This window comes from Chrysochloris asiatica, unplaced genomic scaffold (assembly GCF_000296735.1).
Source record: "Chrysochloris asiatica unplaced genomic scaffold, ChrAsi1.0 scaffold00268, whole genome shotgun sequence".
Taxonomy (NCBI): domain Eukaryota; kingdom Metazoa; phylum Chordata; class Mammalia; order Afrosoricida; family Chrysochloridae; genus Chrysochloris; species Chrysochloris asiatica.
In genome coordinates, this window is record NW_006408786.1 from 2585548 (window position 1) to 2599816 (window position 14269).

General features: G+C 38.9%; 1 protein-coding gene and 1 pseudogene across 1 annotated transcript in view; one reads left to right on the forward strand and one right to left on the reverse strand.

Moving 5' to 3' along the window:
• EMR3 (egf-like module containing, mucin-like, hormone receptor-like 3) overlaps positions 1-12891 on the reverse strand; it is a 71514-nt gene extending 58623 nt beyond the window's left edge. Inside the window, exons 1-3 of the mRNA XM_006874324.1 lie at positions 12861-12891; positions 11512-11628; positions 2657-2812 (exon numbers count right to left, since the gene is read on the reverse strand). Of these exons, the coding sequence (XP_006874386.1) occupies positions 2657-2812; positions 11512-11628; positions 12861-12891 (304 nt within the window). The remainder of the gene's footprint in view (positions 1-2656; positions 2813-11511; positions 11629-12860) is intronic.
• Positions 12892-13040: 149 nt separating this feature from the next.
• The window catches only part of LOC102835399, a 4324-nt pseudogene continuing 3095 nt past the window's right edge, over positions 13041-14269 (forward strand).

The window sequence follows — 14269 nt, forward strand, 5'->3', positions numbered from 1 at the left end:
AGGGAGGGGTTGCTTTCGCCTAACAACCTTGGTTATAACATACTGTAAGCTGACTGTTTCTGTATAAAAAAGGAGTGTGTAAACCCAAACTCAAACCCAGTCCTGTTGAGTCAATTCTAACACATAGGACCCTATAGGACAGAGTGGAACTGCCCCATGGGGTTTCTTTCCAAGGCTATAATCTTTATTGAGCCACCAACCTTATGATTAGAGTTCTGGTGTGGTGCTGTGAGTTAATGTGCCAGACTGCAAAGCCATTTAACTGCAAGGTCAGCAGTTCAAGCTCACCAGTCACTCCTTGGAAACCCTATGCAGGGTCGCTATGGGTCAGAACCAACTCGACGGCACTTAACAACAACAACCATCTTAAGATTAGCAGTCGAGTGCTAAACAACTGCATTGCCAAGACTCTTTATAAAAGGACTGCATGTTGTTGTTAAGTGCTATAGAGTTGGTTCTGACTCATAGCGACCCTGTATAGGGTTTCTGAGGAGCAACTGGTGAACTTGAACCACTGACCTTGTGGTTCAAACCGACCTTGCAGTCCAGTGCATTAACCTGCAGTGCCATACTGGGACTCCTAAATGGACTGCATAGAAGCAGTTTGTTTGTTTGTTTGTTTAAAGTGTAATTTTCATTTTACTTTTTTGCAGGATAGTTTTACTTCAGTCTTTAAGGGCTCAATTCTTTACATGGGCCATGGGGCAGCACCTGCAGGTCTAAATCGGGGTGGGGGTGTCTTGTCCTTCTGAGCTTCACGAGAACGGCTCCCGACCACCTTGCTGTGAATGGCACAGCCCACACACTAATGGAGTTTCACATACAGCTTGGCAAACACGTATGCATGGAAGTCACTCGCTTCGGAAAGAACCCCAATGGCTGCGGCCTCTACTATGCTTCGAATTACGAACTTCTTATGGCCTTGTCTTTGGGCACGCAGCCGGTGCTATTGAGTTGGTTCTGACTCATAGCAACCCTGTATAGGGTTTCCTATATTGGCTGCACGAGGCCGCGGTCCTTTTTGGCATGTTGTCTCTCCTTTTCTTTGTCATTTTGGAAGTGAGGACCCGAGAGAGAACTGCATGTTGTTGTTGTTAGGTGCCATTGAGTCAGTACCGACTCATAGCAAGCTTTTAAATTTAGGAAAATAACCAAAGTCATTTTGCTTTCTTGTGAAATAAGGTGAATTTAACTGAGCAGCAATGGGCTCAAACCTAACAATTGTGAGGGCTGTGCAGGATCGCACAGTGTTTCGCTCTGTTGTGCATGGGGTCCCTGACAACAAGTAACAGCAACAGCTGAACCCAAGTAGACTATCAATCTGCTTCCATATTTCAGTAAAGGGGCCTGTTGCCTAGTAAAATGGATTCATTCAGGTTGAATGATATTCATTAATTTAATCTACAGCTATTCATTCAAGGTCTGAGCTAGTGAAAAGGAACCTGGAGAGGCTGGACTTGAGTCTTGGCACTCCTTCTATTTGCCCTGTGTGTTTTCTTGTCTTCTCGACATGGATGTTGGAACTTTAATTCTATTGTACTCTTTTCCCTTTGAACTTGTCTTCAAGTCTTTGCAAGAGTATTTTCTCTTTTCCACCATGTCTTCCAGGGTCCAAAATCGGGAGAGACGGAGGATGCATCATCAGAAGGGCTTCCAGGGGTCATCCCTGAAGGATACTCATCCAACAACTTTTTCTCTCTTGCTAACAGAATACTAATTTTGATTAGGTGTGAAAGGAAGACACCATCTCCAGTCCTTGGGACCAGCTCTGACATCCCATTCTATTATTTAGGGACTTGTTTAGGGGTGGGCATTTGACCCAGGTCTAGCCAAACAGACATAATAAGAAGTCTACTGAGAAACTTTTGAGAACAATGTCTTTTCTATGTCTACTAAATAGAACCATCAATTATAAACTTTGACTCAGTGACTGAAAAACTCAACAGTGAAAAGAAAATTGAGAATCTACTAAAAAAAAAAATCTGGATAATGTGAAGGTACAAACTGAGATTTATAAGATAACGTGAAGGTACAAACTGAGATTTATAAGATAACGTGAAGGTACAAACTGAGATTTATAAGATAACGTGAAGGTACAAACTGAGATTTATAAGGGAGTTTCATTTTTTTGAAGAAAGCTTGTAAAGAGGGGACAGATCCTTCCACTAGCTATATAACAAGAACTACCAGTCATATTTAAACAACACAGGGTGAAATGGATTCTTTAAATAAGTCTTACCAGGCTTCCACCTTAACTTAAACAAAAGATTTTACATTCTTTGGAAAAGGTGGTTGCCAATCAGCTACCATTTGGCCTTCAGATTTATAGCCATTCTTTCCATGTTCTGTTCCGGTTCATAGAGAACGAACATTTCCAAGGATCTCTTGGCTTCCTCATGTGTATAACTAATAGAAGGCACTGGAAGAATACTAGAGAGCAGAGGCAGGATGGAGCCAGATTACTTCTTTCCCATCTCATCTACATCCTGTGGCATCTCCAGCATTGACTATATTTCTAAGTTTCTAGCTCTTCTTCATCATCCAACATTTCCCTCCAGTTAATAGAAACACATCCTTGTCCCACAATGAAAATGCATTTACCGTTGTTTGACTCAACAGAAAATGAAGGAAAACAAGAAGTCAAGAAGTTTCTTACCCTGACAAGTGTTCTCATTGGAACTGTTGAATTGTATACCTCCAGAAAGAAGTCTGTATCCAGAATTACATTGACAGTAGTAACTTCCTGGAATATTCTTACATACAGCATTTACTCCACAATACAAACTAATGGGTGGTGCACATTCATTACTATCTGTAACACAAAGGTAAAGTTTAATTATTCAGTCAACAAAGATTTACTGTACATTTATTATGTGACTTTCACACACACACACAAAAACAACCCACAAAAACTCAGCTCAGTTCTTTCTTTTCCTTATTTACTTTGGCTGGGTTCTCCATTGAGACAAGGATTGAAGTGCAAGTACTTTACTTGGAAGGTGATTCCAGAAAACAATGGAAGGCAAGCGGTGAAGTGGGACAGAGAAGGAATGGCAGAAAATCAAAGGAGTGCTGTCAAGTGAGTTTCCATTATGGGCACCTGGGGCTCAATCATTTAGGGGCTCCTGGGAGGAAGTGTTGAGAACACACTTCAGGGTGATTCTATCTGAGCGAGAAGGGAATTTATCAACTTTCATCATTTATTGGCTGAAGTATGCTCCCAAACAAATAAAAATCCCAAACCCACTGCTGGTGAGTCAAGTCAGATTCACAGCGAGCCTAAAGGGCAGAGTAATCTGCCCCAATGTGTTCCCAAGACTGTAAATCTTTACAGAATCAGACTGCCACATTTTTTTCTGTCATGGAGTGTCTGGTTGGCTTGAACCACCAACCTTTTGGTTAATATCCAAGTGCTTTAATCACTGTGCAATGAAAGTTCCTTGAAGGATATGTCTAAGGAACTATAACAGTGATTTCACAAAGGCATTCTCACTTAATTAGCAAGTGCAGCTATTTTTTATACTTGGTAATTGACACACACTGTTATATACTTGCATACACAAAATAGCTGTACTTGATAATTGAGTGAGAATGCCTTTGTTAAGCCACTGTGTCTCCATTCCTGAGGGTCACTGAAGTTCCTTTACAATGGGGATGATCAGACAAATGAAAAGTACATAATCTTTTTCTGGTTGTTGTTGTTGTTATGTGCCGTGGAGTTAGTTACGACTCACATCTACCCTGTACAGGGTTTCTGAGGCTGTAAATCTTTACAGGAGCAGAAAGCCTCATCTTTCTCCCTCAGAACAGCTGGTAGTTTCGAACTGCTGATCTTGCGGTTTGCAGCCCGATTCGTAACCACTATGCTACCAGAATTAATAAACAGGAAATTGGAGATTTCCTGACTGAGACAGTGTGGTAGTCATTATTGTGTGCATAATATCCATTCCACCTGCTTTTCTCCTCTGTTTAGGAGATTTTGTTCCCATTTCTCAGATATTCTCTTTCCCAGACTCTCTTTCATCAAGGATGGCCATGTGACACAGCCCCAGTGAATGAAAGGTAAGGGATGGTTGGCAGGGGGACTTCTGGGAAAAATTATATTTTCTGATAAAAAGTACAGATGGGTCTACCCCTACTCCCTGATTGCCTTAATTTGGATATGGCTTAAATATGTGTTGTTGTTGTTATTGTTGAGTGTAGTTGAGTTGGTACTGTCTCACAGTGACCCTGTATAGGATTTCTGAGGAGTGACTGGTGGTTTGAGCCGCTGACCTTACAGTTAGCAGTCTTTTCTACAGTGCCACACCAGGACTCCATAAAGATGTGCATGTAGTCAGAAGTTATTTCAGCCACTTTGGGACTAAGATGTGATCAGCATGTTGGGGTTTGAGGGCAGGAAAGTAGATAGAGCTTGGAGTCCTCAATTCTGTAGACTGCTGAAGCTGTCAACATGCTTTGTGAGAATCCATCTGTCCCTCTGGTTTAAATCATGGTTGGTTGGACATTTGGTTTCTTGCAAAGGAAAAATTAACTGTAAGTGACACATACAGGATATCAAGGGACAGATGGTGACTTGTTTGTGCTGCTAGAAGAGATAAAATGTCATCCTTTTGTCTCTTTGTGGTAGATTAAAGGTGGACACAACTTTTCTGATATTCCTTCCACTGAGAAATGGGATCCGTTTCTCCTTTCTTTGAAACTAGGCTGGTCTGTGCTTGCTTTGTCCAATAAAGTACATTGGAAACGACACTATTTGAGTATAGTCTTTAAGTAAGCTAGCAGCATTGGCCTTGTTGTCCTGGAAACCATCTTTCATATATGAAGTGTGATGTAGCTAAGACCACTAAATCTTGTGGTGGAATCTTGAGAGGAGGAAAGAGAATAAGGGGAGAGTTGTTGGTAGACACCATTGACTCAGTTCTAACTCGTAGCCACCCCTGTGCACAACAGAAGGAAACATCTGTTATTCCAGTGCCAGCCTCAGAATCATTAACTTTGGGCCAATTCCTGCAGTCACTATGTCAGTTAATCTCATTGGAGCTCTTCCTGTTTTTCAATGACTTTACTAAGCATGATTTCTTTTTCTAGGGACAGGTCCTTCCTGATAACATATTCAAACTATGTTAGACAGAGTCTTGCTATACTCACTTCTAAGGAGCATTCTGGCTGTAGTTCTTTCATGATATATTTGCTTTTTTTGCTGGCAGCCCATGGCACTTTCAAAAATCTTCACTAACACCACAATTCAAATGCATCACTTTCTCTCAGGTCCTCAAAGTGACATCTTATATCTTTAACACTTTAAAGAGATCTTGTGCAGCAGAATTTTACAGTTCAAGATGTTATTTGATTTCTTGAATACTTCCATGAACAATGATGGTTGTTGTTAAACATCGTGGAGTTGGTTCCAAATCATAGTGATCCCGTATATAGTTTCCTAGGAGCAGCTGGTGGGTTTCAACTGCCAACCTTGTGGTTAGCAGTCAAGTGCTTATCTGACAGCACCACACCAGGACTCTGAGCATCGGTAATGGATCCAAGTGAAATTAAATCCTTTAATCTTTTCTCCATTTATTATGATGTTGCTTACTGGCCCTGTTGTATTTTTGTTTTTTGTTACTTTGAGTTCTGTCTTTGATCTTCATCAGTAAGTATTTTAAGTCCTCTTAACTTTCAGCAAGTACCATTGTGTCATCTGCAAATCACAGGTTGTTAATGAGCCTTCCTCCAAACCTGATGCCACGCTCTTCTTCTCATTATCTAGCTTCTTGGATTATATGCTTAGCATACAGATTGAGTAAATCTAGTGAAAGCATACACAACCCTGGTGAACACCTTCCTGTGTTCAGTAAAGACTACAACTCAATGTAACAAAAACAAAAAACAACTTCATTCAGTGTCCCCTTGTTCTGTTAAAAAACTGCCTCTTGGTTTATGTACAGGTTCCTCATGAGCACGATTAAGTGTTCTGAAATTCTGGTTCTTCGAAATGTTATCCATAGTTTATTATTATCCACACAGTTGAATGTCTTTATGTAATCAGTAAAACACACGTTAACTTCTTTCTGGTGTGGCTCTGTAGGATAAGCACAGGAGTGCAAGGTCAGTTTGAACAGCAAGGCCAGCTGCTCTTCAGAAACCCTACACAGGGTCAATATAAATTGGAACTAATTTGATGGCACTTAACAACAACATCAAACATTTTTCTGGTATTCTCTATTTTCAGCCAAGATCCATCTGACATCAGCAATGACGTAGTTCCATGTTCCCTCCTGAATCTGCTTGAATTTCTGGCAGTTCCCTATTGATGTACTGCTGCAACTGCTTTTGAATTATTTTCAGTAACTTTTACTTGTGTCTGATATTAATGATATTGTTTAATGATTTCTGCATTCCTCTGGGTCATATTTCTTTGGAATGGGCACAGATATGAATCTCTTCCACTTGGTTGGCTAGATAGCTGTTTTCCAAATTCCTTGGTATAGAGCAGGGATGGGAAAATGTCTGGTTTGTGGGTGTGTGTTGTTGTTAGGTGCCATTGAGTTGGTGCTGACTCATAGCAACCTTATGCACAGCAGAACGAAACACTGCCTGGTCCTGGGCCAACCTCCCTATTTTTGCTATGCTTGAGCCCACTGATGCTGCCACTTGGTCAATCCATCTCACTGGGAGTCTTCCTCTTTTTCTCTGACCCTCCACCTTACCAAACATGATATCCTTCTCCAGCGACTGGTCCCCCCTGACAATATGTCCGAAGTATGAGAGACGAAGTTTGGCCATCCTGGCCTCCAAGGATCACTCTGGCTACACTTCTTCCAAAACAGATCTGTTGGTTCTTTTGGCAGCCCATGGCACTTTCAATATTCTCCTCCGACACCATAGCTCAAAAGCATCAATTCTTCTATGGTCTTCCTTATTCACCGTCCAGTTTTCACATGCATATGAGGTTATTGAAAATACCATGGCTTGGGTCAAGTGCACCTTATTCTTTAAGCTGACATCTTTGTTTTTCAACACTGTAACAAGGTCTTGTGCAGCAGCAGATTTGCCTAATGCAATACATCATTTGATTTCTTGACTGCTACTTCCGTGAGTGTTGATAGTTGATTGAAGAAGAATGAAGTCCTTGACAACTTCAATTTTTTCTCCGTTGATAAGAATGTTGTTTACTGGTCCAGTGGTGAGGATTTTTGTTTTCTTGACATTGAAATGCAATCCATACCGAAGGCTGTGCTCTTTGACCTTCATCAATAAATATTTTAAGTTTTCTTCACTTTCAGCAAGCAAGGTTGTATCATTGGCATATCACAGATTGTTAATGAGTCTTCCTCCAATTCTGATGCCATGTTTTTCTTCATATAACCCAGCTTCCCAGAATAAGTATGGTGAAAGAATACAACCCTGTCACACACCTTCCTTAATTTTAAACCATTTGGTGTTTCCATGTTCTGTTTGAACAACTGTCTCTTGGTCCATGTGTAGAAGGTCTGTGAAATCATTAGTTCTTGCCCTGCCAAGGCAGCTGTAGTTCCACCCATCACATTGTTGTTGTTAAGTGCCGTCGAGTAGGTTCCGACTCATAGTGACCCTGTATAGGGTTTCCAAGGAGCAGCTTGTGAGCTTGAACCAGTGATTTTGTGGTCAAACCGATTTTGCAGTCTAGTGCATCAGCCCACACAGTAGTGCATTAGTCCAGCCACACCAGGACTCCACCCATCACATTAAGAGTGAATAATTTTAAGTTGATAATTTTGTATGGCCAGTGAATGGTGTTATAAATATCCAAATGGCCTTTGATAGGAAAAACTTTCCCCACCCTGGCATAGAATAATGACTGCTTCCAGCACTGCATCACTTTATTGAAACCTTTGCAAATTCCATCAAATCCAGGAGCCTTGTTTTTCACTAATGTCTTCAGTGTAGCTTTGATGTCTTCCTTTGATATTTTTGGTTCTTAATCAGATGCTACTTCCTGAAATATCTGAACATTAAACCAATTCCTTTTGGTACAGTGATTGCATATTCCCTCCATCTTCTTTTAATGCCAGTAGAATCCTTCAATATTGCAACACGAGGTTTGAATTTTTCCTTCAGTTTTTTCAGCTTGAAAAATGATGAGCATTTTGGTCTTTGCACATTTCATTGGAATATTTTACTTTGTCTTCTAGAGCTGTCCTTTGAAATTTTCTGTTAAGCTCTTTTATTTTATCATTTATTCATTTAGCTTTAGCTATTCTATACTCAAGAGCAAGTTTCAGAGTCTCTGCTGACATCTGCTTTGGTCTTTTCTTTCTTTTCTGCCTTTTAAATGAATGACCTTTTGCTTTCTTCATGTATGATGTCCTTGATGTCATCCTGCAACTCCTCTGGTCTTCAGTCATTAGTGTTTAATGCACCAAATTTGTTCTTGAGATGGTCTCTAAATTCAGGTGGGACATACTGAATTTTGGCTCTGTGGACTTTTAAAATTTTCTTCAGCTTCAGCATTAACTTGCATATGAACAATTGATGGTCTGTCCCACAGTCTGCCCCAGGCCTTGTTTTGGCTGATAGTACTGAGTTTCTCTGCTGTCTCTTCCCAAAGATGTAGTCAATTTGATTCTTGTGTATTCCATTTGGTGATGTCCATGTGTATAGTTGCCATTTATGTTGTTGAAAAAGATTTTGTAACAAATAAGTCATTTGTCTGCAAAATTCTATCATGTTATCTCTAGCATAATTTCCATCACCAAGGTGATAACTATTGATCCCTCCTGTTTCCAACTTCTGCATTCCAATAACCAGTAATTATCAATGCATCTTAATTGCACATTTGATCAATTTAAAACTGAAGATGGTAGAATTCTTCCATTTAATCATCCATCACTGGCTTTGGTGATTGGTTCATAAATTTGAATATTAATTGTATTAACTTGTCTTCCTTGTTATTAGGTGCCCTAGAGTCAGTTCCGACTCATAGTGACCTTATACACAATAGAATACAACACTTCCCACTCTTGTGTCATCTTTACAGTTGTTGCTATGCTTGAGTCCATTGTTGTTGCACTGTGTCAGTCCATCTCTTTGAGGTTCTTCTGCTTTCCTGTTGATCCTCCACTTTATGACATCCTTCTCCATTGACTGGTCTCTCCTGACAACATTTCAAAGTATGTTAGGCCAAGTCTTGCCATCCTTACTTCTAATGAACATTCTAGCTGTACTTCTTCCAAGACAGTTTTACTTGCTCTTCTGGTGGTCCATGGTGCTTTCAGTATTCTTTGCTAAAACCATACTTAAAATACATTGGTTGTTCTACAGTCTTCTTTATTCATTATCTAACTTTCACATGCACTTGAGGCATGTGAATACCATGGATTGGGTAAGGTGCACCTTAGCCATAAAATGATACACATGTATATATGTACACACATATCTACTAAACACTTTAAAGACGTCTTTTGCAGAGGAGTTGCCTATTGCAATACAACATTCAGTTTCTTGACTGCTGTTTCCATGCACGTTGATTGTGGATCCAAGCAAAATTAAACTTTTGACAACTTCAATCTTTCTCTGTTTATCATGATATTATTTAATGGTCCAGTTGTGAGGAGTTTTGTTTTCTTTACTTTAAGGTGCAATCCATACTGAAGGCTGTAGTCTTTGATCTTCATCAGTAAGTACTTCAAATTCTCTTCACTTCCAGCAATCAGAGTTGTGTCATCTGCATATTGCAGGTTGTTAATAATTCCTTCTCCTATACTGATGCCACATTCTTCTTCATATTATCTAACTTCTTAGATTACTTGCCCAGCATACATCTCCTGATTTTAAGACATTCAGTATCCCCTTGTTCTGTTTTAACAGTTGCCTCTTGATCTATGTATAGGTTCCTCAAGAGCAAATTAAGTGTTCTGGAATACCCATTCTTCACAACGTTATCCATAGTTTGTTATGACCCACACAGTTGAATGTCTTTGCATAGTCAATAAAGCACAAGTAATTATCTTTCATGTATTTTCTGCTTTCACAGACAGCATTGCATTTAAAGATAGATCTTGAAATATTTTTTTTAGAAAGATGAATACCATGCCATTCTGCTTCAATGAGTCATTACTGACATAGTAAACCATATGAATGTCTGATTCACAATGGCTAATATCCATTTCATTACACTAATGCCTAGGGTATCAATTTTTATGCATTCCATTTCAGTTTTGATGATTTCAGATTTTTCTAGATTCATATTTTGTACATTCCTCTTTATGATTATTAGTAGATGTTTTCAGCTGTTTCTTCTCATTTTGAATTGTGTCCTAATAGCAAATGAACGTCCCAAAGTTTTGCTCCATTCTTGTTATTAAGGTTGACTCTACTTCAAGGAGGCAGCTTTTCTTCAGTCGTATTTTGTGTGCCTTCCAGTCTGAGAGGCTCATCTGCCGGCACTACACCAGACAATGCACCTCAGTGTCTCATCACTCAGAAGTGGACTGCCTATTTTTAATTCCTAGTGTGTTCTTGTTCTGAAAGCTCCACTGAAACCCATCCACCAGGGGTGACTCTGTTGGTAACTGAAATGCCAGTGGTACAGCTTCTACCATCATAGTAAATGAAAACCACCACAGCACATCTAAGTGACAGACATGTGGGGAAATGCAATATTAACTATTCATAACATGTCCTGATGCATGATGAATGATTCTTGAAAACAGTATGCTGAATGAAGTAAGTCAGTCAGAAAAGTACAAATATGGTACAAAATCATTTATATTAAATAAGCAAATACACAGAAACTAAAGCTTATTAGTGGTTACTACTATGAGTGGAAATGACTCCTGGTTGGGTGCTGATGGAAGGAACGGTGAAGTTTTAATAAGGGAGCATTGAGTTTATATAAATGGCGGTGGAATGATTTTGAAAGCAAGAATTATTGCACAACTCAAAGAACGTAATTAATGTCAATGAATTGTGTATGTAGAAATTGTTGAGATGCCGATAGAAATATTAAAAAATCACAATAAAAATAATAAAATTATCACAATAAAAAAATTACCTATTTACTTGGAGGAAAGTAGAATCTCCACTGATGAAAGGAAAGGAGGATAGGTCTCTTGTGATACAATAGTGAATAACTTTTATAGGACTGATTGTGAGGGTTGGAAATGTAAAGGTAGACATTTTGTAGCAAGAAGGGGAGTGATTAACTTTTCAGTCTAGGAGCAGAGGTCCCTGGGATCGTCAAGGGAGAAGAGTGGAGAGCAGGACCTACCCAGAGAAGCAGTGATGCCAGAGATGATGAAGTGGAGAGATGGAGCTGTTGGGGACTTTAAACATAGACAGGGAGAAGGGCTGTGTGCTGACAACAGGGGGCAGGCTTGCAGTGTATACCCTTTGGTTGGTTGATGATGCATGGAGGGGATTGTAACCATGGCAATGAAACGATATACAATAGGGTGAATGTAAAACTAATGTTCTCCCATGTAAGCTATCACATAATTCACAGTAAAACATGAAAAAAAAAAACTCATTTACCTTCACATATTGTCAAGGGGAACGTGAAAAACTTTTGCTGAGACTCATATCCATGTTGACAGGTACAGTGAGTTCCATTAACACAATAGGCATTTCGAGGACATGAATGACAGGAAGCTCCAAGGGAAAGAAATGCAGGTCAACTGTTAGTTGGATCACAGACTCTCTTGTCATCATTTGGTCTTGCTTCAGAGCAAGGCCTTCTGAGGCTGAGGAGGCACATATCCTTTTTTTTCTTGAAGTCCAAGTATATTAAAAAATTAAAGATGCCAAACCAAAGATACAGAAAAAAATGAGATTCCTGTGCATAATAAAGGACTGGGAGATTGGTGGTAAATTAATATTAACACAAAAATTCAATGTGATATTATTGTGATACTCTCAAGGTTATTGTATGATTCAAAAATAAAAAAGTACAGTGAGTTGGTTAAGACTGTGGTCCCAGGTTTCAATTCTGACTTCATAGATTATTAGTTATGTGTCTTTGGTGGATGTCTTAATTTCCTTATGACTAAATTCCCTCATCTGTAAAATGGGCTATTATTATTTTTTTAAAGAGTGAATTATTCAATATATATGTAAAATGCTTAGACAGAAGCTAGTATGTAATAAATATCACTTATGCTTATAAAATTTGAATTTGTAGGGTACCGCAGGAGATGCCCACCACTTGTCTGTCAGTTTGTCATATTGTGGTCACTTACATGTTGCTGTGATGCTAGAAGCTATGCCACCTGTATTTTAAATGCCAACAAAGTCACCCATGGTGGACAGGTTTAAACTGAGTTTCCAGACTAAGACAGACTAGGAAGAAGGAGAGGAAAACCACTTCTGAATGTTTAGCCATGGAGACCCTTATGAATGGTAGTGGAACATTGTCAGATATAATGCTAGAAAATGAAAACAGAAATGAACGGCACTAGAATATTGTCAGGTATAGTGCCAGAAGATCAGTTCCTCAGGTTGGAAGGCACTCAGAAAATACTGGGGAAGAGCTTCCTCCTCAAAGTAAACTTGACCATGATAATGTGAATGGATTAAGCTTTGGAGATACTTATTTGCTGATGAGGCACAATTCAAAATAAGAAGAAAGAGTTGTAAGCAACCATTAATAATCAGAACATGGGATGTACAAAATATGAATTTAGGAAAATTGGAAGTTGCTAAACATTAAATGGAGCACATAAAAATTGATATTTTAGGCATTAGTGAGCTGAAATGGACTGGTATTGGTTATTTTTAATCATACAATCATGTGGTTTATTATGCTGGGAATGACAGATTCAAGAGAAATGGCAGAGCATACATCATCAAAAAGAACACATCAAAATCGATCTAGAAATCCATACAATGCTGTCTGTGATAGGATAATATCCACATCTACGAGGAACAGCAATTAATACTATTCTTCAAATTTATGCATCAATCACTAAAGCCAATGATGATGAAATTGAAGAATTCTACCAACTTCTTCTGTCTGAAATTGATCAAACATGCAATCAAGATGTACTAGTTATTATTGATGACTAATGCAAAGGTTTGAAACAAAGAGGACAGATCAATATTTGGAAAAGATGGACTTTGTGAGAGAAATAATAGTGGAGAGTGCATGATGGAACTTTGCAAAACCAATGACTTCATTGTAAATACCTTTTTTAAACAACATAAAAGGAGACTACACACATGGACCTCACTAAATGGAAATTGACTACATCTGTGGGAAGAGATGGTGGAAAAGGTCTATATCATCAGCCAAAACAAGGCCAGGGGTAAATTGTGGAACAAACGATCAATTGCTCATATGCAAGTTCAGGCTGAAGCTGAAGCAAATTAAAACAAATTCATGAGAGCTAAAATATGACTTTAAATATATCACACTGAATTTAGATTTAATGCATTAGACACTAATGACCAAAGACCAGAAGAGTTGTGGGATGACATCAAGAACATCATACAGGGAGAATCAGAAAGTCATTAAAAAGAAAGGAAAGACAGAAAAGACAAAATGGATATCTGAAGAGACTGTGAAATTTGCTTTCCAGCCTACAGATGCTAAAGTGAATGGAAGAATGAGGAAGTAAAATAGCTGAAAGAAAATTTCAAAGAGTAGCTAAAGAAAACAAAGCCAGATATTATAATAAAATGTATAAAGATCTGGAGTTAGAAAATCCAAAGGAAAGAACATACTCAGTATTTCTCAAGCTGAAAGAGCTGAAGAGAATATCAAGGCTCAACTTGCAATACTGATGGATTATTTGGCCAAAATATTGAATGATACAGAAAGCATCAAAAAAAGATGGAAGGTTTACACAGAGTCACTGTACCAAAATGAAGTGGTTGATGTTCAAACATTTTAAGAGGTAGCATATGATCAGGAGAAAATAGTACGAAAGAAAGCAGCCCAAGTTGTACTGAAGGCATTGGCAAAAAACAAAAATACAGGAATTGACAGAACACAAATTGCAATCTTTCAACCAACTAACAGCACTGAAGGTGCTCACTCACATATACCAAGAAATTTGGAAGACACTGTGGTACCTTGAATTTACTTCCTATGGCTTTTCTACCCAATGTCTTCTTAATTTCCCACTAAGTGATTGGGTTTGTTGTTATTAGGTGCCATTGACTTGATACCGACTCATAGCAACCCTATGCACAACAGAATGAAACACTGCCCAGCCATGGGTCAATTTCACAATTGTTGCCACACTTGAGCCCATTGATGCTGCCACTTTGACAATCTATCTTGCTGGGGGTC